This window comes from Dromaius novaehollandiae, chromosome 1, assembly GCF_036370855.1.
Source record: "Dromaius novaehollandiae isolate bDroNov1 chromosome 1, bDroNov1.hap1, whole genome shotgun sequence".
Lineage (NCBI taxonomy): Eukaryota > Metazoa > Chordata > Aves > Casuariiformes > Dromaiidae > Dromaius > Dromaius novaehollandiae.
Window position 1 is genome coordinate 217,521,050 of NC_088098.1, and position 23,775 is coordinate 217,544,824.

The window sequence follows — 23,775 nt, forward strand, 5'->3', positions numbered from 1 at the left end:
ATTTAAGCAGGAAAACAGAGGATGTCGGGACTGCTTGGCTCTTCAAGGAGACTGTAAAAAAGAAAAAAAAAAGTTACTGAATTCTTCTCTGTGCAAATAGTCAACAGAATCGCATTTCATCCTAGGTGTTGCTATACTAGGGCAGTACTTACTGCAGTCCAAGCTTTGCTCTGTTAGTTACAGGTGACACATTTTGCTGTTGTTTTATTCTGTGCTTAAACATGTAAGTGTCGTAGGGATCAAAGAGAATATTCCTCTGTGCGCAGAAATATGCATAGAGGGAGTGTATGTTTTTGGACTGCACAGGAATGCTGCTTAGAGTGGAAGAAATAAAGGACTGTTTTCACTTCTAATATCTCAAGCAATAGAGCTTTCTGTTCCCTTAGAGGATGTTAAAGATTTATTGAAAATGTGCTTAATTTCTCGGGACAAGTTGTGGAAGCTGTTTCTTGCAGTTTTAGATCTTCTTGCAAAATAGAAAATGCTTTTCTAGTATGTTGTTCGTGGTGTTGATCTCTTTTCTAGGGAAGGACTGAAAGGACTAGGCGTTATTTAGATAGAAGTATCTGTAGTTTGTTTTTCAACAAGGTGAATCCCATCATTCTGTTTCAGTTTTTTTTCAAGAGCATAGTGTTACTCTGAACAATTTTTCTCTCCACAGAAAACAGAATGATAAGTGTATAGTTTTCAGATAAGCTGGTGAAACATTAAGAGCCAATTTTGCTGTAGCATCCAATTGGGAAACCGTCCTAATAATTTAATAATCCTTGTGCCAGCTGCCAAATTCGTGGTTTAATTGATGAGTTTTTTTTTTTTTTTTGGTGTATTTTTTTTTCCCCCCAGCCCTATGCTGTTCAGCAGCTCAAAGCTGTTGCTGGTGTGATGATCACGGCATCCCATAACCGGAAGGAGGACAACGGATACAAGGTAAGTCCTGGGCTTGAAGTTTGTAACGTATCATGGCCAACTGTTTTCCAGTATTATGTATATGGCTTGGATGCACTGACAGACATTTTGGCTTTTTCTGGGGGGCGTGTGCATGTGTGCGTTCATTAGGAAGAAAAGTGATTTCAAGTAACTCATCCTTTCATAGACTTTTCAATTACATATTTTTTTTCTAATGCTGGAACTTAAAACAGCATTACTTGTGTATCTTGAGTGCAAGTCTGTTGTGACATTCCTCAGAGTCTAATCAACAGGTAAAGAAATGCTTAAGCAATTTATTATGTGCTCACTTCTGAAATTTAGAAATGAGATCAAAAGTGAACAAGAACTTCATAGATGAATTGGTCAGCGCAGTGGGTAACTGTGCTGAAGATTGTGACAATTTAATAGTTGATTGATAAAACTCTGTAAATTATTGTGGTATTCCCTACAAGATGTTTTCTCTAGGCAGTGGGAGACACGTAGCTTAATTTTACTTCACCTCTTGAAAGCTTGGAGCAGTGTAGCCATCCATACTAGCAAAAGTTGCTTATGCAGTATTGTAACAGATGATTCCTTTTTTTTAAACTTTTTGAGGATCCGAATTGAAACCTAAGCATAAAAAATGGAACTTAGCCTTGGAGAAGCTTATTTAACAGGCAGTGAGTAATGGTAGTGATAAGAAATAGCAATCACATTACACTGCGTATAGATAACTCTTGGGGAGGTGACTGTACTGCATTTGTCCTCTGTGGAACAAGTTGTGAAGTACTTCAGCTCTACAAACATTTAGCTCTGCAATGAATGAGAAAATAAGGCACATCAATTTTCAGAGTGCTTCATTTATGAAGAACCCATTATGTTTGTCTTTTGATACAAAAGCATTTACTTTTGTCAGAATACCGTTTTTTCCCTTGTCTTTCACAAAAAAAAGGTTTTATCTTCCGCTATTTCCCCTGGCAATTCAACAACTCTTGAAGGTTTCGGACAATTTTAACCAAACTTGACAAAATCATAGTTTTGAAGGTATTTCGAGTGCCTGTAGGTTTCATCAAAGCCAGCAGTCAGGAAAAGAGAGAGAAATTGTTCTGAGCAGAAAGTCTGTGCTGTGAACTCCACCATGCTATTGGAAACAAAATTACAGGAAAATAGGCATCTTGATAATTCTTTGACAAAGACTTTTTTTTAGTTTGGGGCTTGATAGTGCTTCTAGTTGAAAGATTACAGTTGTTACAGGAAAAAAATGTGCCTTGGCACACTGCCTACCTCTTTTGCTCTGATTTTTGAAAACAAGTTGTCCTTTTCTAAAAGAAATGCCAGACTATGTAGAAAGTAACGTTTTTCTCCTGTTACACTTTGCACAACACTTTCAGATGTGAGTGCCTAGCATCAGTTTCTCATGTCCTGATGATTTCAGCTGTAATAGCTGAATACCAGCTTTTTTGAAAGTAGGTCATATTGCTGAATAGCTATCATTACATACTTGAAATCCTAAACCTATGTAATCCAAAATTACTTTTGAGAACTGAGCCAGCTTGTTGCTGGTCTTTTCTGTGTAACTTCAAGAAGCTAGAAGCACATGAAATCCTCTATCTAAGAGAATTTATGAAGTTAATGATCTTTGTAATAAACTTTTTGTCTTGTTTTCCTTAAATTTGTACTAGGTTTATTGGGAAAATGGAGCACAGATCACATCTCCTCATGATAAGGAAATTATAAAATGTATAGAAGAGTGCGTTGAACCATGGAATGGCTCTTGGAATGAGAATCTGGTAGATACCAGTCCCCTCAGACAAGATCCTCTGAAGAAAATTTGTGACTGTTATATGGAAGATCTGAAAAAGATCTGTTATCATAGGTATTGTATAAAATAAACTGTACTAAAATTATATTTTTAAGTGGGCTGTGGGATACCATGTGGTAAATTGAGTGCTGAGAGATACAATTTAGACTTTAATAACAAAGGATAAAATGCTTCCATACATAAACGTTTTTGATTTGGGTTTAGGGCTTGTTCTGTCTTCTGGAAGCTTTACAGTTTCTGACCTACGTGCAATAATTTTTATCGCCACAGATCAGTGACTTGCTTTCTGCCTTTATGGTTCTCAGAAGCCTGATGCTCCACCCTGCCAGGGACATCGGTGCTTGAGGCTGTTGTTCTGCACGCTTCTTCATGGGAAGAATTTTGAATCATCTCCCTGTTCTGTCTTATTCCATCCTTTCCCTAGTGTGTCTCTGTAAATTAGATGGTCATCATTAGGACTAGATAGTACTTTTTGACAATAAGCAGCTCATTTGAGTCACAAGTCCAGTCACTGCCTTTGGACACCAGGCTACAATAACACCCTGGTATGAAGCGTGATGTGCAAATGAATGTGCTCAGAGTTGAGAAAAAATGAATAAAATGCTGAGATTCAGAGCAAGGTGTGAGGCGTACATGCGTGAAATAGAAATGAAACGATTAAAGGTTAGGTGGGGCTGAAGAAAACAGTAAAGGAGCAGAATGAGGCATGTAGGTGGAGTAGAGTTGGGGTAAGATCTTCAGAATGGTAGAAGAGCTCAAATTTCTTGTAGAAATTAATGGTTCAGTTTTGGGAGATTTTCAGCCAGCTCAGTAGAAGGTAAATATTCTGCTTTCCACAAGGAGAAGCTTCAAACCAGCAATTTCTAGTGAATGTCCAAATGAACGCTTTTCACTTGTGCCGCCTTTGAAATTGCTGCAGAAATCAGGAGAATAGTACAAAGTATAATTGTGTCATCTTTTTAGTTCGCTTTTCCACGTGAAGGTAGTGTTGTGAAAAAACTAAAATGTTACTTTTTTTTGTTTTCTCTTTTTTTTCCCTTCTCAGGGAGCTAAACATGCAAACAAACTTGAAGTTTGTTCATACCTCATTTCATGGAGTTGGACACGACTACGTGCAGCTGGCTTTTAAAGCATTTGGCTTTCAGCCGCCCATTCCAGTACCTGAACAAAAAGATCCAGATCCAGACTTCTCTACTGTCAAATGTCCAAATCCTGAAGAAGGAGAATCTGTGCTGGTATTTTTGTTTGTACTTCATTAGATTTATGTATTTCTGTGGGCTTTCCTTTGTCTGGATATGATACTGTGACAAAAAGCTGGGAAGAGAACAGGGAACAACTTGCTTCCAGCTGTGTTAATGCAGTGGGCAATCCACATGAGATTTTCTTTCACTACATGTTATAAATAAGAACTATCATTATGGGTTTACTTGATTTTTGTCGTCTTTTCTCCCCTCTTCCCACCAGGAGTTGTCACTGCGGCTTGCAGAGAAAGAAAGTGCTAGAGTAGTAGTGGCCACGGATCCAGATGCAGATAGATTAGCAGTGGCAGAACAACAGGGGAAGTAAGTAATGGGACCTTTTGTTTTATCCCTTCCTGAAGAAAAGGCGGTGAAAATCACTGAATGTCCCGATGAGATAGACAGATACACACTTTAAAATCCCTCTTTACTGCTGTGACTTAGCAAGAAAAATATCCAAATAGCTAACTTCATCTTTTACTATAGCTCTAGCTGAAGTAATGTATCTTAAAATCAGTTAATAACTTGGAAAAGATGTGATGAAATACTTATCTGGCCATATACTGTAATACTGATAAAACTTTACTGAAATGTTAAGTGGTTGTTAAAGACAATAGAGTCTTGTTGTGTCTGCTTTTTGACTTCTAGTAGAAAAACAAATGCTGCCTTGGGACAGTTAACTGATGTGGATTTTTTTTTTCCTGGCTTCTTCATATTGAATAGAAATTATTTTTCTTTCCTGCTAACAGACCCAAATTCTGACCATTGTGCAAGTAACTGTAATATGCAGTTGCACAGGTATTGCCTAAAGCCAAAAACTTAGGCTTCTATACTTCTGTTTGATAAATTAAAAAGACCAAAGCTGTTTGAAAGCTGACAGTAAGGAAACTTAATTGGTGTCTTTGCTTGCTAACGGAGTGCGCTGAGCTTGTAAATCATTGAGGTGTCATAAATGTGGAGTCCTGTTAGTATCACGGCTTTTTATAGAGCAGCTTGTCAGTAGTATGCTCAAATTCCTGTTCCAATGACTGCAAAAAACACCTCCCCCTGAATAGATGCTCCAGGGGAACCTGAAAAAGCACTGCTATTTTCTGTCCTGTCTGTAGTGGCTGCTGGAAGGTGTTCACTGGCAACGAGCTAGCAGCTTTGTTTGGGTGGTGGATGTTTTCTTGCTGGAAGGAAAACTGTTCCAAAGATGCTGATGTGAAGAATGTTTACATGTTAGCAACTACAGTCTCCTCTAAAATTTTGAGGGCAATTGCACTTAAAGAAGGATTTCACTTTGAAGTAAGTGTGTTTTTTGTGATTTGTTGTTTCCTCAGCAGAGTAAAATCTGATTGCCATTTTCTCCACGTAGCCCTCTGTTTATGAGTTTACAAAATGACAAACTTGAGACAAATCTTTCTCAATCTTTTGGCTGTGAATTTTTGTGCAGTCCAACTTATGAGGAATGCTGTTTTACTCAGAAGAGTCTGATTTCAGTATCAGGCAGACTTATATCTGCAGTGGTTCTTAATGTACATTACAGTAAATACAGACTATTGTATCAACATATGGAAAGCTGCAAGGAAGCTGTAATGGGTGACAGAAATTAAGACTTATATCAAATGTAGTGGAATGGGTTTGTCTTGGTTATTTTCCTGGAGATAAATTCTTCTGCGTGAGAGAATGCGAGCCTGTGGTATTGGTGTGTTTCCTACAAAAATGAAATGCTTTTTAATGGTTTTGTGACAAACATTTAAAGATTGCACAATGTTCTTTTGGGTGTCCAGTCTATTAGTAGGTTTTAAATTTGATTTTACTTTAAACTGTGACAGATGGAAGAACTCTTGTGCTCAGATACTTGGTGTTGTTTCTTTAAGGACTTAAAAAAAAAAAAAAGAAAAAGGGGGGGGGGGTCCAACTGCAAACTGACAGATTTCTCAGATTTCTGGGGCTTTTGGCTGTTAGCCCTAAGAGATGCAAGGGCTCAAAAGCTTAGCATAAACAAACGTACTAAGATCCAGGTCCTGTTTAATACAAATGTCCCAGTTAAATCAGTGTATAGTAGAAAAAAATATTTTGCCAGATAATGAAGAATTAAAAAAAAAAAAAAACATTGAAAACAGCTGTGAAAGCCATTTTGAATGACTGTCCAGATACGCGTAGCCAGGTCGAATATCACTTCCTATAGTGAATTTCACTATCTCACTAAATACTGGTCATAGTTTTCTTCCAGGAAAGAGGCGCATTTGATTGGAAAACAGGAATTTATAGAACCCCTCTGTCTGCTGTTGAAAAGCTTCCCCTCTTTGTACCCTCCCTTTCTCTGAGAAGATCAGCTCCTAAAGTTTTGACTGCTTTTGTGTGATCTGCAGAGCAAAGGCATGGCTTTTACAGTCCCTCAAATTGCTATTTATATTGTTGTCTTTTTTTGTCTTTTGTCAACTTTGTACTGTTGTCTCACCTAAAAAGCACTGTAGAAAGGTGAGATCTTCTTATCTGATCTTGAAAAGAACCACAATCTCTCAAGCACATTTATTTCTGGGTTTGATATTCAGTTCCTAGTTGAGTATTCATTAGTAAAATGCTGTTCAATGATTCTTTGCCTTAGATTCATGATCTAAACTGAAGGTCCAAATTGTATGATGTTTATCTTTACTGCCTCGCCTCTGTTATTCAAATCTGATTGATCTCAAGAAAATTTTTTCAAGGAAATAAGACTCTGCAGCAGTCTTTTCCATTGACCCTAAAATCCCTGATGCATCACCTCTTCCCCCTGCCCTAGTTGGAGACTTCTGCTTTTTTCTGAACTTCTAAGTCGAGCACATAAGATTCCCATTTAAGAAAGCATCCTGGAGGTGAAGGGAACAGTGGTTACCTTTGATCAAGCGGGCATGCTTTCTTGTTTAACTTGAAATTGAATAGAAAAAATTTATGTAGTGCAACCTTTCTTTTTTCTTTTTGTGTTTCAGGAAACACTCCCTGGTTTTAAATGGATTGGAAGTAGAGTAAAAGATCTCCTAGATAATGGAAAAGAAATTCTCTTTGCCTTTGAAGAGTCTATTGGTATGTAGATTAGTATAACTTTAAAATGTTGAGAGGCGTGTGGGGGAACTGTGACTATAAAGCAGTGGTCTTAGTTGTGAAAAGAAACGCAGAAGTACTTGATTTTTGTTCTTTGTCCTTCTGCTTACTATTTTGCTCTCATCATACCAACTTGCCAACTGTCATAATAAATGATGTATTAACAACTATGGTCCAGTCAAATCCCTCATTCTGATACTGTTCCTGTGCAGTTTCCTGATTCTGATGCAAGCTGACAGTCTTGAGATGCCAGAGCTAAAGTACTGTTGCTTGTTAGCCTCTTAACTAAGATCAAGCACAGGATCTGTTATTAACCAGTTATACCTCACAGTATACCTCCTCTCCATGAGGATTAATTGTTAAATGGCTTTATGGAGCTGAGAGGCTGTCCAGGGGCTTGCTGCAGTCACGCTGGCTATCGCACCACTATTGTGTTTCCTCCAGGAGCCAAACACCATCCCCTCTGAAGAAATAAGCCTGAGGAGTGTAGTTCTGTGTAGTAATAACATTAACTACGTCATGGAAGTGCATGAATAATCTCTCTGACCTTGCCTTTAGAAGCTGCTTTTCGTTTTGCTGAAGGTTTCCCTCAACTGTTTTTTAATGACTTTAAATCACTAACTAAAAACAATTAACTTTCATTATCAACGCTTGGCAATTCTATGGCAACTTTCATTAAACGGTCATGAGCACTCCATTCTCACTGGTAGTCTTGCTAAAACCACTCATTTGTACAGAACTGTGTAGTGAACATTTCAGCTATAGGAGTTCTCCATTTCTTAGGCTGAATGGCAGCCCTTTAGGAGAGTGTATTCCCGTACAGTATATCAGTTGAAAATGAAGCCCTTACTGAAGAGGGTGTGTGTCCATGCAAGTTTCCTCCCACATTCATAAAATTCAGGAAACTTGACTATAAGGAGTCAAGATCTTGTTCACGAATCCCTTCAAAAAGATAGTAGCTTTGCAGTATTGTGGAGCATGATTTACCAAGCCTGCATCTGTAGGGGTTCCTTTGATTCAAATTACTGGCAAAACTTTTTGCAGTATCGATGTACTTATAGAAAACATACGTATACTTCTGTTTATCACTGCACTGTGAGGGATTCCCACAGACAGCAGACGTTATCTGTCCGGAACTAACAGATCATAGCACATATCTTTCCAGCCCTATAATCCCTCAGTTAATTAGATTTTTTAGAAGAGTGCATTCATGTGCAGTGATAAAGACAACTTACACTTTCATTTACATGAAAGAGGGTTGCAACTTCACGCAAATAAATCCATGTTGTAGAATGTTAGCTTAGTTTTCCGTAATAAACTTTTTCCTTGTAGGGTTCATGTGTGGTACATCAGTGTTGGATAAAGATGGTGTAAGTGCTGCTGTGGTCACAGCTGAAATGGCAACTTACCTGGAGGCCAAGAACCAAACACTAGCACAGAAACTCACTGAGATATATGAAACGTAAGTTGTATTTTTCTTTAATACATTCTACTTAACCATTTTCGAGTTGTAAGTCATCTAGTAAATATTTTTAATGTATACGTCCCTCAAATGTTTTCTCAATGTAGGTTTTTTTTTTGTTGTTGTTGCTACTACAGATTGTGATCTTCAGTATTACAGATGCCACTTAAAGAGCATATATCCCAAAGGACTGAAGAGACCCTTTCTACTTGGTATCTGTAATGAGTTATGTAAGAGTAGAGTTTTGCCTATGGACCAACCTTGCAAACTCTGATCTCTTACTTGATTCATGCTATGTTAGTTCTCTTCTCTTCTGACAGGTAGCTGTATCTTAGTTGTGGTCCATGTGCATCTCTTTAAATGCTTAATAGTTTACACTTAAACCCAGTCTGGAGATTATTAAAAAGTCATTTTCTGTCCTTATACAAAATGGTAATAGAAATATTATGATTGGTAAAAATGGAGTATGGATGGAAATGAGTGTGTAAAAGCATCAGGAGAAACAGCAAAACAAAGATTAAAAGAATGGCCTGTGTATGATATCTACAAACGCAGCTGACAGCAATAAAATGAGGAACATGTTGTTTATGTCCAATTTGAAAGTTTTGTAGCGTGATCAACCACAGCTCATCAGCAGAAGTTCCTGTGCTCTGACAGCTGGAGGATGGCAGCACATTTGCAGCAAATCATATATGCCATTCCTTTTCCTGCTGGGCCAGCAGGAAGACGCACTGTGGCCCTAAGAAATGCAGCACAAAGAAACACAAACAATGGTTAGCACAATTGTGTAAAATTTTTGTAGGCCGAAGCAAACAAAGTTTAAGGCAAAGGGGCTGTTGGGTCCTAATGAGTATAAAAGCTGTTTCCAAAAGTAGTTTGTCATTACCAATCAGCAACGACCCAGAAGAGGTGTTGAAGGTTCAGACAACTAGTGTCTCTTGTTGTTTGTGTTGTGCGCTCCTTGGACAAATATGTCTTAGTCTCATATCTACACACTTGTAAGTACCATCAGTGGGTAAAATCAACTTGCTTAGGCATTTTGCAAAATAAAATCACTTCTTTTTCCCATAAAATCTCACATTGCTTGTTGCAATAACTTCTTGCATTCTAAGATGAGAAAAATAGCTTGGTTTGGAAGAGTTGTGTTACAGTGGTTCCCATACAGTGGTTAACTAAAGACATAGCTCACACATTCTCTTTATTTTTGCAATGTGTAGAGTGCAAAGTTTGTTACAAGACTTTAGTTTCTAAGATTTGTGTCAAAGTCTGTTTAAATGGGATTCCACTGCACTACTTGTAGATGCATGTAACAATCTTGCATGTTTTCCTACCTTAGGTTAAAATAAAAAAGCCAAGAGTTGCACAAGGTTTGTAGGTTACATGGACCTTGAAAAGATATATTAGTGCCGCTGTGGCCTATGGTTTAGGCTCAGCTACTAAAAAGCTCTTGAGGCAGTTTTGCCTCTGGCCATTTGTCTCTTTGTGGCACTCAGGAGTTCACCCTGTCATATGCAAACTGGAGCAGAAACAGTCTCTGCACAGCAGGGTCAAAAAACTGACAAGGATAATGATGGGCAAAGGATTTGTCTTCTAATCAGACTCATTTTGCAGGCTGCAAAGACGGGTCTCTACAGAGTTCTCATTTTCTGTAGGATGAGGAGTGGGTGGAATATAGTGAAGAACATCTTAAACCTGGAAGTGCAAACAAGGTTGCTGTACCTAGTGAGTGCTTGCTTGTGGTTGGATTGGTGACAGTAGTTTTAACTTGGATGAAATGATCAGTCACTTTTCTCAAAGATTGTTGAAATCTTTTGTTGTGACTGCTCACGTAGCTACAGTCGACAATTTTTGATCGTTGAAGTCAAAATGCAGTTTAGTAATATGCTTGTGTGAATGGTGCTGCATATTAATTTCCTGATGGCTACCAAGGCTGCACTTAGCCAAACCACTTGCTTTTACTTCTTTGGAACCAAAACCTTTGCATTTAAAAATACCTCAAGTTATTCCAAGGAATGCAGTGAAGTCTGCTTCGGAGTCCAAAGATTTGCATATAGACACCTGTGTTCTCACACTTGTGAAAATGGTGTTCTTTGTTTTACTGTGGTTTTTTCTTTTGTTTTCCAAAATTGGATTTATTATAGAAAACAAGTGTGCAGAAAACTTCTGAATCTTGTAACTGAAAAAATTCTTCTGCTTGTAGGTATGGATATCATATATCAAAGACTTCCTATTTCTTGTGCTATGATCCTCCTACTATCAAAAGGATATTTGAAAAGCTTCGGAACTTTGATGGCCCTCAGTCTTATCCAAAGTTTTGTGGTGTTTATAACGTACTACACGTACGTGATGTTACCACTGGCTATGATAGCAGCCAGCTGAATAAGAAATCGGTGAGTTGGAGAGTATTTTTGCAGGAGATGCTCTCTTTTTGAAGAGACTGAGGGTTAAAATCACCAGGAACTATACAGAGAGATGCTATGATGTCAAGCATGTGGGATATCAACTTAGAGTAATATTATACACTGATTAATAATGTTGAACTGGGGAGAAATCTTAAAATTTGAAATGGCTTGGCTATCCTGTTGACTTTTTTGATATAAAAATGAGTGATCCTTATTAGTTTAAGTGAGGTTGATGGTACTGCAACTCTCCTCCAAGTTGTAGCCTTTTGGAGAAAACTAAAGGCTATACTGCATATTGATGCTACATCATCTTCTGTTTTAAGGACTGATTTTAAAAGTCTTCATTTGAGAATGTTTGGAAACAGTTGCTGAACTTCCAGCTAGCAAGTTTCCAAATGTTGGAATTCCTATGGGAGTAGGAGGCAGTCCCACTAACTGAAGTATTGAGCCTGATATAGATGATAGACTGGTATGTTAGGCTAAAATAACTTGTTCTAGTTTGTTGGACCGGTTGGTGGATGTATAATGCATGGGATTTCAGCATGTCTATTTAAATTTGTATATACAGACTGTTTTATTAAAAAGCAAATTTTGTGTTTGTTGGGGTGTGCTGTATTAAAATGTTGTCCTTGTAGGTGCTGCCAGTGAGTAAAAGCAGTCAGATGATCACTTTTACATTTCAAAATGGTTGTGTTGCCACCCTTCGGACAAGTGGAACAGAACCAAAGATCAAGTATTACGCGGAGATGTGCGCGCTGCCTGAACAGAGGTCAGTAACGGGTCTGCGTGCCCACGTGGCAAAATGCCTGCAGACTGAAAGGACAGTACCGAGTCACTGGTTCCCCAGCGGGGAAGGGCTCCTCTGCGGCACCTCTGAAACCTGAGCCTTTGCTGCATGTTTGAACCCATTACACTGGCCAGACTGATGCACATACTGATCATAAGGGACCCCTCTGTGGTGCATAAGAAGACAAAGAATTGAATCTTAAGCACCTGCTACTACAGAAGAGTTGTGTTCTCACCCCAGTTCGTCTTTGCCTCAGAATTAAAATGTTATGAAGTTGTGCTGCTGCTGACAAGTGTACTTGAACCCAGGTGGATTCCTGTTGCATTTGGGAATCTGCTGTGTTGCTCTGAGTTAACAGATAATAAATAGAGATTGCTCTCCTTTTGACAGCCACCTGAATTCAGCTTCTTCAAGTTTAAAAAAGGAGGGAAAAAAAAGAGGGGGAATTATAAGGCAGGTGTACACCATTGAAATCAAGAGTACAGATGAAGAGCCTAGGTTCCCGGTGTAGCTAATGGAGAGAAGTAGACTCTTGAATTAGATTCCTAAATTAAATTGTGTCATTACCCCTCCTGTTAGACCTGTGTCCCAGCATTACTGTGAAGGAGAGAATTGAAAATGTCATAAAGGGGCCTCTGACTGAGTATTATTACTATATACTGGCAGGAATTCAAGATGAGCATAATTTTATCACTGAACATTATGGTGAGACTTAGGCAGTCAATGGATAGTGGTAGATTGCCTGTGCTTGTAAAATGTGCCTGCAAATGGACATACAGGCCGATGCCTACACAGCTTTCTACAGGATACTAAACTATTCTTTAAATCCTAATTTATTGCCATATGAAGTGTATAAGGGAGGTATGGCCTGTGTCTGAATTATTTTTTTTAATTGTTCTGAATTGCACTTCTGATAAGAGCAGGTCGGAGAAGCGGTAGGTGTTCCACACAGCAGCATTCTGAGTGGCCACTCTTGTCGGAAGCTTGTAGTTCCGTTGATAAGAGAGTTTGCTGATTGTCTGGCATATGAATACACTTTTTTGTTTATGAGGGTATAAAAATTCTCAGTCCACCTGGAACATGCTTCTATAAATCCGGAAGTGGGCAAGATACCATTTGATGTACACTGCTAATATAGTCTTATCAGCTGAAGAAAGGAGAAGATATAGTTGAGGCAAACAGCTGGACCCACAAAGAAGAAATAAATTGTAGAAACATTACCCCCAGCCTAGTAAGTGTAAACTTAACACAAGCAAAGGCCAGATATGTAACAGTAGTGGAGAGAGGAACAAAGTATCCGAGATACTTTGATGGGTCATTGCAGCTTTTGATGTTCGTTCTGGTAACTCGGAAGAATACAGTGACCTTTAATTTCAGTAAAAACTCTGGATAGTGGCAATTATAATTTGGAATATGAATTTGAAACACTTCCAAGATTCTGTGGTTCAAGGCATAAAATGCTCTGCAGCTGCCTCAAAGCACTCTTTCCTGTGATAGCTTTGCAAATACTTCTCTAAGTTGTTGTTTACTGATTAATCTTAAAAGCGGGCCATCAGGAAGGTCTGCTCTGTTGTAGTGTTCTTGGGTGCTTTTTAAAAGGAAGCGATGACCTGAAGGGCAAAAGCGTATTTCCACTTCCACAAATGAACAAAGCAAATGTAAAGAAAAAAAACTCGTTTTGCCCATTCTTTAAAACCAGACTGAGTTCCTCTTCCTCCAGTGAGACGTACAGGGGAGGAAAGGGAGTATGCATCTTTAAAGGTGTGTTGCAATGCGTTAGTCTTTGTGCAAATGTGGCTTTTGCCTTTTCATACCAATAAAGGTCTGGGCATTTAAATTGGGAAGGGATTACTATATTATGGTGTCTTCTTTTAAGCTGTGACACTTACCCAATTACTGAGTCCTTGTAATTCATGCTTCAGTTGAAACACCATCATATCTGCTAGAAGGGCATCTGGAGCCTGTTAAAGAGGGATATAGAGAATCTACCACTTCCGTTAGTAGTTCATTCTTATTTTTTTCTCAGCCTCTGATCTGTATCTGACCTGTTTGTTTTGCATCAGTTTTACAGCCACTAGTTTTTGTGTTTTTTCTGCTAGATGAGAGACCTCTAGTGGCTATTATTTTTCATGTCTAATTTAATGTTGTGATAATCCCTACCAAACAGTAGTTTGATGAGCAAGCAGATTGGAGTCTTTCCACGTTGATGGTAGTAAGAAAAGTAATAGAGCTAGTCCATCACCACCGGATCTTGCACTTTTAAAATAGATGCTTGATGCTAATCTAACCTCTGTCATCTGATTATTCTCTTTCTAGTGACAGAACCTTTCTTGAAGAAGAACTTCAGAAGCTTATTGAGGCTTTAATTGAGAATTTTCTTGAACCCGATAAGAACGGACTGATCTGGCGTTCTGCTTAGAGCTCCTGTAACTGGTGTTTAAAGAAGTGACAGCTTGCACTGCGTCACGTGAAGCAAAGGAACCAAGAACAGAACTCCATTTAACGTGTGTGTGTGTGTGTGTGTGTGTGTTTAAATGAACAGCTACATTTCTATCTATATAGAAGCAGCATTCTTTTGTCAGCTTTTTCACCAAAGTCCGGGCTAACAGACTGGAAAAAGGGGAAAAGAAATGAAGGAGAGGGATGGAATTTATTAACTGGAATTTTGCATTCTTTTGACCAAAAGACTAATTGAATTATACCAATGTGAATGAACTCGTGTAGAAGGTATGAGACAGCTAATATTAGCCTCTGGACTTTGTCTTAAACTAATTTCAAGTAGCCAGTACTTTTTTGTGTGAAAAGGTTTTAAAATCTGGTACTCATAGTATTTGAAGGAAGTGATCACACCAAACTGACAAAAAAAAAAAAAAAAAGAGTCTGCTTCTTCATAGCTGTTGTGTGTGAAAGTAGGTGTCATTGTTACAGGTCTTAATTTACCAATATGTTAAAGTAGAATTCAGTGCTTAGGATTTCTTGTTTAGGCAAGTTGTTCCGATACGACTTTTTTCAGCCGCATAAATATCTTTCTGTTGTTAAAGGTGCTCTTGGTGCATTGTATCTTTCCTCTGTGTATCTTAAAATGTTTACTGGACAGTGAAACAATAGTGGCAACACATGCAGTTCCACTTGCAGTCTGGTTTTTGAATTGTGTAGTGCCTTTCCAAGGCTTCCAAATGAGTAGAAACTTGTTCATTTGTTCGTTAAATTGCCAGTTCTAACTACTGTAGGCTAGATAATCATTTTTCATCTACTTTCACACATCCGTGAAGGAACTTAGAAACTATTTAACTATTTAACTGTTCTTTTTTAATAGAGGTTTTGGGAATTCGGCAACTTGTGAAAATTCTAGTTAGTGACTTTTCTGTCTTTAACAACTTGAATTCACAATGTCCTTATGTATGAAAAATGGAAGAGAGTGGAGGTGAGACACGGACCCCCTTGATTTTTTTTTTTTTTATTGTCACACTTTGAAAACTAAATCTGTTAGAATAGCAGTCTGCAAATACTATTGATCTTTATCTTTTAATTCAAATTTTTACTGTTTCTCCTTATCCATTTTCTACCTTTGCTTGAGTAGAAAGTGATACTACTAATCACTTTTTTCAAAAAATAGGCTGATGTAGAAAGTTCTAGTGTAGACATATAGCTAGTGTTTCAGAAGATGAAATCCATGTTTCTGGCATAGAAAAGCTGTGGCAGATCTCTTTTGACTGAAACAACACATTTAGAAAAACTGCATATTGATTAACTGAGAATAGTACTTATTAATGTGTGCTACTAAATTACTAATATAAGCCTTCAGACCAAGGTCAGTGGTGTCCAGGACATGTGTCTGCTCTCACGTTACAGTAATTAAATACAGCAAGTGGACACAACTGAACACTTAAACTCTATATTGAAGAATATGTAAGAACTTAAGATGCACTTAAGTTAAAAACATTGTTTTGCCACTATTGTTAAATCTCTAAATTTGTCCTCCGTCTTATTATACCCTTACAGCTTGATGCCATAGGACTGTGCAGAGTGGTTTTATATGCATTGCATCTAGATGGCTTCAAAGAGCACCGAGGTTTCTGTGTCTGTGCGAGTATTGGGTATTTCATGCTGACAGAAGCTTTGCACTATAACCGTGAATAGGTATTTTGCTGTATGTGAATGTACATGTACTGCAAAAGGTGTGTTGCACAAATTCTTATTTGCCACCAATATTTATTTATTTTTTATTTTAAGAGAAAATATTTCCAAATAGTTCTGCAATTGAGTGAAGTGTATCTAATGCCAAAAAAGTGGTGTTTATGGATTTTTTTGTTTTGTTTTTTTTTTGTTGATTGTACATTTGACTGACGTAGTGGGGAAAATAGGTGAAAGCATTTCAGCTTTGAGCGTACTCATGATATTGCACAGCTTTGGGGAGGTATCAGAGGTGCGAGGGCACGTCTCCGAGTGCTGCTTTGTCTTCAGCTTCCACAAGAAGGTGTAGGTTTGGGTCCTGCTCTGACTCCACTGAAGTTGAAGGAGGTTTTGTAATTTGCTTCCTTGGCAGCCGACTCAAGGCCTTAGGTGTTTTGGATTTTGTTTTTAAATATCCTACTAATAGTTCAGAAGAGAACAAGTCACTTCAGAACATGATTTTGAACAAAGATAAACACTGTAAAAAGCTTATTGTGTGTGGTTAGGCCAGCTGTGTGCGCATCGTAGCAGTCAGTATTGGGCGTTACGTCTCGTGAGTTGTGTTTTGCTCCTGCAAAGAGCAGGAATCTGCTCTTTCCCGGAGAGGTCTGCTTTGTATCAGTAGGCCAGAGCTGTAAATGTAGTATAGAAGAAAATTATAGTTATATTTTGAAATCGGCCTTCTTAAAAGTTGGTCGCTGTTCATGGTTAAATATCTTTAGTAAAAGCATACCTGAGGAGTTAAGTATCTGGGATTCTTCTCGTCGATAGATTGAGGCCCTTATTATTTGAGCAGTATGTTATAGATGTAGTAGTGCTTTTGGAATGACAGCAACAGGCACAACATTGAATGTATTTTAAGGGTATAATAACTATTGCTGTTTTAAAACTGCTGCTACCATTGTTTTCCTATTGTATTTGAACTGTTTGATATATTTATACTGTTCCATTTGTGGAACTTTTTTCCTTTTCTCCTCCCTCTTGTCTTGCCTCCCTTCTGTTATTGTGAAGGACTGTAATTCTCTTATTTTATTGCTTTATAACTTTGTTATACACAATGTTAGAGTTTGTTGGACTTGTGCACAATCCTCTTTCAGCTGTAGTCTGTTCTTTACTACTTTTCGGAGAAGAACAAAGGCTATGAAAACTTGAGCGGGAGGCAGGTAACAGATCAAAATACATTCTGGGTGTTATTTACTAGGCGCTTCCAGTTAACATACACCTTTTCAAAGGCTGGTCTACAGCACATCATCAACTTAAACTGTAACTATACCGCCAGTGATTTATTTTTAGCATTTGATAAAACTAAGAGTGCTTCTTTCGTGTCTTTTCCATTTTTGATGTGGTGAGTTTAATCTGTCTCACTCAGATATGTGGTAACTGGGATCCTGCCTGAATAGGTTTCCTAATTTCCTTTATTTTAAATACCTAGTTCTTCTTTTGTGAAGAAGTGTGTGTGTGTGTGTGTGTGTGTGTGTGTGCGCGTGCGCGCTTATTTGTATCATCCACATAGTAAAGTAAGGATTAAAATTCTCTGTGTCTGTTTCAGGCATTGGAGTGACTTACAACATGCAGTGTGCAGTGCCTGGGGCTCTCGCCTGCCTTGGGTAGTTCTCGACTAATCTCAGGCTCTTGCTGTATCTTTAGTCAAAGGATACCTGCATGTTGGAAATTATGATGTTATTCCCTGATGTAGCAGTAGTCAGGTTGCACTCCTTGTCCCATGTGTGCCTGGTTCCTAAAGTATTAGGGATTTCAGTTCTCATTTTACTAAAGGTGTGTGGTTGTGTGCATTTCCCAAAATATCGAGGGGGGGAAAAGCCACCAGGTGGAATGATGATTTCTTTTGTGTAGAATGGGGTAGAAGGTGTAGACTGTCTTTGGAAAGCTGTTCTGTTAATTCTAGAAAAAATACTGCGGTGGTGCTGACCTTGGCACCTTGAATGGTCCTGATGCTTGCTTCGAATGTTACTCCTGCGTCTGAGGAACGCTTCATGGAGAACTTTACAAAGAATCTGGTGTAGCCACTGCTGGCTACAGGACATCTCAGATCCAGGCCTGGACATAAAGAACTGATTCCAGGGCACGAAGAGATGAGATGCTTGCAGAGACCGGACGGCGGAGGTGTAGCTCGCCACGTCAACGCAGTGCAGTGGCTGTAATGTCCGTCGCACCGTGTGTTGCAGGTTAAGAGTCCGTAGTCTCAGCAAAGGGTTTGGTCTGCCCGTTTCACCACACCAACCCCAATTTTTGTCATGCGTTAAATGCTATGTGCCGTTTCTTTAAAACAACAAAAAATAGCAGATGAATAAGGCTGAAAATTGGATGTTCCCTTTAAAGGTACTTTTGTCAAAATTTCATTTCGTCTCTTCCCCCTTTTTGCTGTTCTGTTCCCACCGTACAAGAGAGGTTGGGTGATGCCTGGATGATTAGAGTCCATCCTGATACTGAATTCCTGCTACACAGTGCATTTTCTATCCTCCCCCACCCACTGCGTGCTCAAAAGTAGCTTTGTACAAGGTAATTGAAGCTCGGTATCTGAAGTTGCGTTGTTCCTGTCTAGAGTGCTGGGGAGTCGTAGATCTGTACTCTTGTTTATCCAGTGTCTGGTCTCCTGTAAGACTAGGGCATATTATAAATACGGAGTGGGAATTTGCACTTTTCTGAAGTACTTCTGTGTGTATTGCTATGTGGATTTAGCTGAATGAAGTGTCTTAAGTAATAAAATGTTCTCTTCGTAGTAGCAATCCTTCACGTTTCCTCTGTGTTCTTTACTCAAACAGTGTTGCCTGTCTGAAAAAAGATCAACTATCCTTGGGTTGGTGGGGAAGGAAATATTGACCACGTGCCACTCAGAATACTGCATTGGTACAACACATGGCTTGCACAGAGGAAAGGCAGCGTGCACCATCGATCTCGGCAGCTCGCGCTGCACGGTGGGGAGAAAAGGGGGAAAGGACCTGATTGCAAATCTGGGGGGTGGCTGGTGACCATCTGAGCAGCACAGTAGGAATTTTAGAAGGAAAAGAGACTGGGGTGGGACTTCCCCGTACCCGGCTGCACACAGGATTTCTGTTGCCCGAGTCCCGAGGACAACAGAATTTCCTGAAGAAGCTGTTCAGAAGCTCATCCCAGAGAGAGAGAGAGATGAGCCACATGCTGTTAAACCAGGAGATGTCACATCCGAGGGGTTTGGCACTAAAGATGTCCCAAGGCGTAGCCCTAATGCACTAGTTGTGACCTAAATTTGCCACTGATGCCACCATGAACCAGGTGGGAAGGGAGGACAGAGGCGAGGAGGGTCCTGCTGCCGCTCACGCCAGAGCGGGTGAGTTAGTGAGGGGGAGCGACTACCCGGAGATTTGGGACGGAGGGTCTGGCAGCTGACAAATACGGCTATTTCTTTTTTCTTCTGAGCAGGCAGGAACTAGAGGAGGAAAATCTGCCCCACATCTGCAGCTCCCTGCCCGGGGAGCTTTCCCAGCCATGCTGAACATTTTCTGGTTACGTGGTCTAACATGGATTGTCTTCATCTCCATAAACACGGGCAGGAAAAAGGCCTGATACGATGCAGAAAGAGAACAAGGGGCCCGTGCTCCAAAAAAAGGTGTGGATTTATCACTGATACATATTTAAGCAGGTTCGGGTGGATGTTTGGGGCCACGGGGCAGGCTGGCACAAGCCAGGAGGAGACCCTGCCTCTGAGTCTGGCGTTTTGGGGCTGAATTAGCTTCAGGGGAAGCAACAGCCCTAGAAGGGAGCCGGTAAGGGGAGCAAGGGGGCCATTTCTGGGCCCATAGCAGGGGAACGAGGACAGGGGACTGGACTGTGCTTCGGCAGCTGGCGGAGACGAGTTGCGGTGGGCGCAAACTTGCCGACAGCGCAACGCATCCCGTGGCTCTCGCAAGAGGCTTAACTGTGTGCCGGCAGCTTTCGGACCGGTTAAATGAGAAAAGAGCAGTGGGGGGCGGAGGCGGAGGGTTTATTTGGGCAGGGGGTAACGCGAGCGGTGGCTACTGCAGAGCGGCAAAGTGGGCAGGAGCAGCCCCGGACGGGTCGGCGACCGGAGAGTCCCTGTAATTGCAGCAGCCGGCGCTGGATGTCACCACCAGCCTGTGCAGAGGGGGCTGTGGGTGCTGCAGCTGGCCTGCCTGCACCTTCTGCGGGTGTCCTGCACCCACCGTGGGTGTCCTGCACCCATGCTGCATCCCAAAAGGATGCTCCGAGCCATCGGACGCTGCTCTCTGAGGGACCGGCCAGGCTGGGACAACCCTGCTCTTCCAGGACAGTTTGATGGGGACGGGCTGGTGCAGCCTCCCCCAGTGGTGCTTTGCGTTCAGACCTTCTCAATTTACATGTTAATTTAATAACTGGATTAATTAGCCAGGCGACAGCAGTGCCTGGGGCTTGCAAGGTGTCTACGCAGCCTGCGGGGCTCCTGGCTCTCCGCTGCCAGCTGCAGCCATCCCACCACGGCAGGACGTGGCCGGAGCCCCCCGTTCCCACCGGAGCTCAGCACCGCTCCTCCCGCCCAGCACCAAATATCCCCAAAACGCGGTCCCTCGATGCTCAAAACCCCGACTGCTGGAGCAGTGGGCACGTGAGCACAACCCTATAGCAGACACCCGAGAATCCCCCCATCCAGGCATCAGCTCCCAACACCGAAACTGCATTAACATCAGAGCTGCTCCAAACTTTTCTTTCTCCTTCCGGAGAGGAAGAGTCACTACAAATTAACCCCCTGGGATACAGCGAGGCAACCGCAGGCGCACGGAAAGGCAGCGCCCGTGTTTGCAGCACGGCACCGAACCTGGGTGTTTTACGGTGCCAGATTGCAAAACCTGCAAGTTTTCAGCATTGCACTGAACTTGGGTGTTTTAAGGTGCCAGAAACAAAAGCCACAAACTTTCAGCATTGCACCGAACCTGGGCGTTTTACAGTGCCAGATTGCAAAAGCTGCAAGTTTTCAGCATTGCACCAAACTTGGGCATTTTAAGGTGCCAGATTGTAATAGCTGCAAGTTTTCAGCATTGCACCGAACTTGGGCATTTTAAGATGCCAGATTGCAAAAGCTACAGCTTTGCTTTCGGAAATAGCAGCGAGCTGCAGTCCCCCACCGGCTCTCCCTGATGCTCAGCAGCTTCAGGTGTCTCAGAAATCAGATACTAAAACACTCCGGAGCCCAAAACTGCTTCGAAAACCTCAATCTGCACAATTTGCCCCTTCCCCCCTAGCAGGGCAGGAGCAGCACCGGCAAAACCCGAGCTCTGTGCGTCAGCCGCAAAAACACCTCTCCGCTCTCCGGGCCACCAAAACAGTGAGGACAAGTAATTACTGAGCCGCAGCAAAACTCTGCCCCACGGCCGAGCCCTCGCTGCTGCCTTCCGCCGCGAAACCCGACCGCAACAGTGATGCTGCAGCCGCTGAGCGCCCCGAAATTATTGCAACGAGCTGTATAGAAAACAGACGCTACAACGGATGCAGCCTGTGATATATTTGCTCTAGGATATAGTAACAGGCACAGGTCTAAAGCGAACGTGTGCGCGCGGGCGAGACGGCGAGCTTTCGCCGCGCTTGGTTCCAGTTACAAAGTGGGGCCGCGGCCTCGGCTCGCGTCCGCCGCTGCCGCCGCGCTCGGTAGCATGCAGACAGCGCTTTCCGTACCGCTCCGTGAGTCTGTGCCCGGGGACGGAGGGAAACGGCGAGCACGATCAGGGAACGGGCTCGGAAAACGGCACGGTTTCTCCGAGGGAGGGGAAAAAAAAGGAATTGAGTTCAGTTTTGCACTTGTCCGATAGAAATCTAATAGGAAAGAGCTGTACAGGGAAAAAGGCAAGTCCAGGCTCCGGCCCCTGCGGCGGGGAAGTTCCTCGCGCTGCTCCCGCGGCCCTGCCGAGCGAGGACCCGGGCTCTCGCGGAGCAAAAGCGTCTCTTGGACAGGAGCGAGGTGCGATCCTCCGGTTGGGATGCTCCCCTCTGGGGGGGCTCCTTCACGCTGGGGATGCTCCCGGCTGCGGGATGCTCCCAGCTGCGGGATGCTCCTGGTGGCAGGATGCTCCTGGTGCAGGATGCTCCTGGCTGCAGGATGCTCCTGGTGGCAGGATGCTTCTGGCTGTAGGATGCTCCTGGCTGTGGGATGCTCCCGGCTGCGGGATGCTCCTGGTTGTGGGATGTTCCTGGTGCAGGATGCTCCCGGCTGTGGGATGCTCCTGGCTGCGGGATGCTCCTGGTGGCAGGATGCTCCCGGCTATGGGATGCTCCTGGCTGTGGGATGCTCCCGGCTGCAGGATGCTCCTGGAAGTGGGATGCTCCTGGTGGCAGGATGCTTCTGGCTGTAGGATGCTCCTGGTGCAGGATGGTCCCGGCTGTGGGATGCTCCTGGTGGCAGGATGCTCCTGGCTGCGGGATGCTCCCGGCTGCGGGATGCTCCCAACTACAGGATGCTCCGCGGCGCCCTGCAGCATCCGTGGACCGCGGCATCCCGCGCCAGGCGGGCAGGCGATTTCGGCGGGGGGGGCTCAGAGGCCGGCGGGGCCGGCTGCGCTGGCGCGGCGCGGGTCGGCGTCCTGCTCGTAGCGGTAGTGGTAGCCCTCCATCTGGTCGCGGCAGGCCTCGCGCAGGTTGTGCAGCCAGCGCTTGATGCCGCGCCGGTTCAGGTAGAGCACCATGAGGAAGACGACGCCGATGAGGGCCAGCACGATGCCGAAGAAGACGTAGGAGGCCGTCTCCAGCTCGCCGGGCTCGCCGGGCTCGCCGCCCGCGCAGCCCAGCCCCTCGGGCCGCAGCCGCAGCAGCGCGGCTCCCTGCAGCGCCGGCGGCCCCGCGCAGCGCAGGTTGCGGGCGTCGAGCACCCGCCCGGCGGCGGCACCCCGCAGCCAGGCCAGCAGCGGGCGCAGGGCGCAGTCGCAGCGCAGCGGGTTGCCGCCCAGCGAGAGCTGCAGCGCCCGCAGCGCCGGCGCCTCGAGGCCGCGCAGCTCGGCGGCTGCCAGGCGCTGCAGCGAGTTGTTGCGCAGGTCCAGCTCCTCGAGGCCGGCGGGCAGCAGCGCGGCCGGCAGCGCCCGCAGCCCGTTGCCCGCCAGCTCCAGGCGCCGCAGGCTGAGGTTGCCCAGCGCCAGGGCCAGCTGCTCCTCCAGCGGCGCGGCCAGCAGCGCCTGGTTGAGCTGCAAGGTGCGCAGCAGCGGCGCCCCGCCGAAGGCGCCCGCCGCCACCGACAGCAGCGGGTTGTGGCTCAGGTCGAGGGTGCGCAAGGCCGGCAGCCCCTGCAGCGCCATGTCCTCGATGGCCTGGATGTTGTCGTGGTGCAGGCGGAGCAGGCGCAGCTGGCGCAGCGGCCGGGCGCCGAAGGCCGCCCGCCGCAGCACGCTCAGGTTGCTGCCGGCGATGCTCAGGTTGTGCACGGAGGCCGGCAGCTCCCGCGGCGGCTCTTGCAGCCGCTCGTAGCGGCACTGCACCAGCTCCGGCGTCGCCACGCAGTAGCAGGCCGAGGGGCAGTCCGCGGGGGGGGCGGCGGCGGGGGGCACGGCCAGCGGCAGCAGCGCCAGCCCCAGCCAGGGCAGCCAGCGCCCGTCACCGTGGCGCCGCGCCTGCCTGCGGGCCATGCTGCCGGCGCGGGCATGCGGGGCGCGGGGGGGGGGGGGTGTTGGGGGGGGGGCCGGGCCGAGGTGCCCCCCCGGGGCGCGGCTGCCTGCGGCGCGGCGCACGGTGACTCTGCCGGCAGCGCTGCCCGCGCCGCTGCCCAAATCGGGCTGGGCGGGGGGGGGGGGGGGGGAGGCGGGAGGAGGAGGAGGAGGAGGAGGAGGAGGAGGAGGAGGAGGAGGAGGGAGGGGGCCGGGTTGGGGCTGCCGGGCAGGGAGCTGCCGTCGGGGGCGGGGGGGGGGGCGCGGCTCGGACTCGCCAGCGGCGGCCCCGGCGGCAGCGGG

At 44.1% G+C, this 23,775-nt stretch overlaps 2 protein-coding genes across 2 annotated transcripts in view; one reads left to right on the plus strand and one right to left on the minus strand.

Moving 5' to 3' along the window:
• PGM2L1 (phosphoglucomutase 2 like 1) overlaps positions 1 to 18,605 on the plus strand; it is a 44,993-nt gene extending 26,388 nt beyond the window's left edge. The window contains exons 5-14 of the mRNA XM_026115324.2: positions 844 to 927; positions 2,589 to 2,782; positions 3,774 to 3,963; positions 4,193 to 4,290; positions 5,073 to 5,253; positions 6,921 to 7,014; positions 8,365 to 8,494; positions 10,695 to 10,884; positions 11,532 to 11,665; positions 14,000 to 18,605. Coding sequence (XP_025971109.2) covers positions 844 to 927; positions 2,589 to 2,782; positions 3,774 to 3,963; positions 4,193 to 4,290; positions 5,073 to 5,253; positions 6,921 to 7,014; positions 8,365 to 8,494; positions 10,695 to 10,884; positions 11,532 to 11,665; positions 14,000 to 14,102 — 1,398 coding nt within the window. The 3' untranslated portion in view covers positions 14,103 to 18,605. The remainder of the gene's footprint in view (positions 1 to 843; positions 928 to 2,588; positions 2,783 to 3,773; positions 3,964 to 4,192; positions 4,291 to 5,072; positions 5,254 to 6,920; positions 7,015 to 8,364; positions 8,495 to 10,694; positions 10,885 to 11,531; positions 11,666 to 13,999) is intronic.
• Positions 18,606 to 21,335: 2,730 nt separating this feature from the next.
• TPBGL (trophoblast glycoprotein like) lies at positions 21,336 to 23,454 on the minus strand. Its single transcript, XM_064524874.1, has one exon. It carries the CDS (start codon positions 23,452 to 23,454, stop codon positions 22,375 to 22,377), a length of 1,080 nt encoding a protein of 359 aa, XP_064380944.1. The 3' UTR covers positions 21,336 to 22,374.
• Positions 23,455 to 23,775: the final 321 nt, after the last annotated feature.

Bases quoted from the DNA above. Each gene is read 5' to 3' on its own strand.
- TPBGL (XM_064524874.1), bottom strand. From the start codon at position 23,454: ATGGCCCGCAGGCAGGCGCGGCGCCACGGTGACGGGCGCTGGCTGCCC.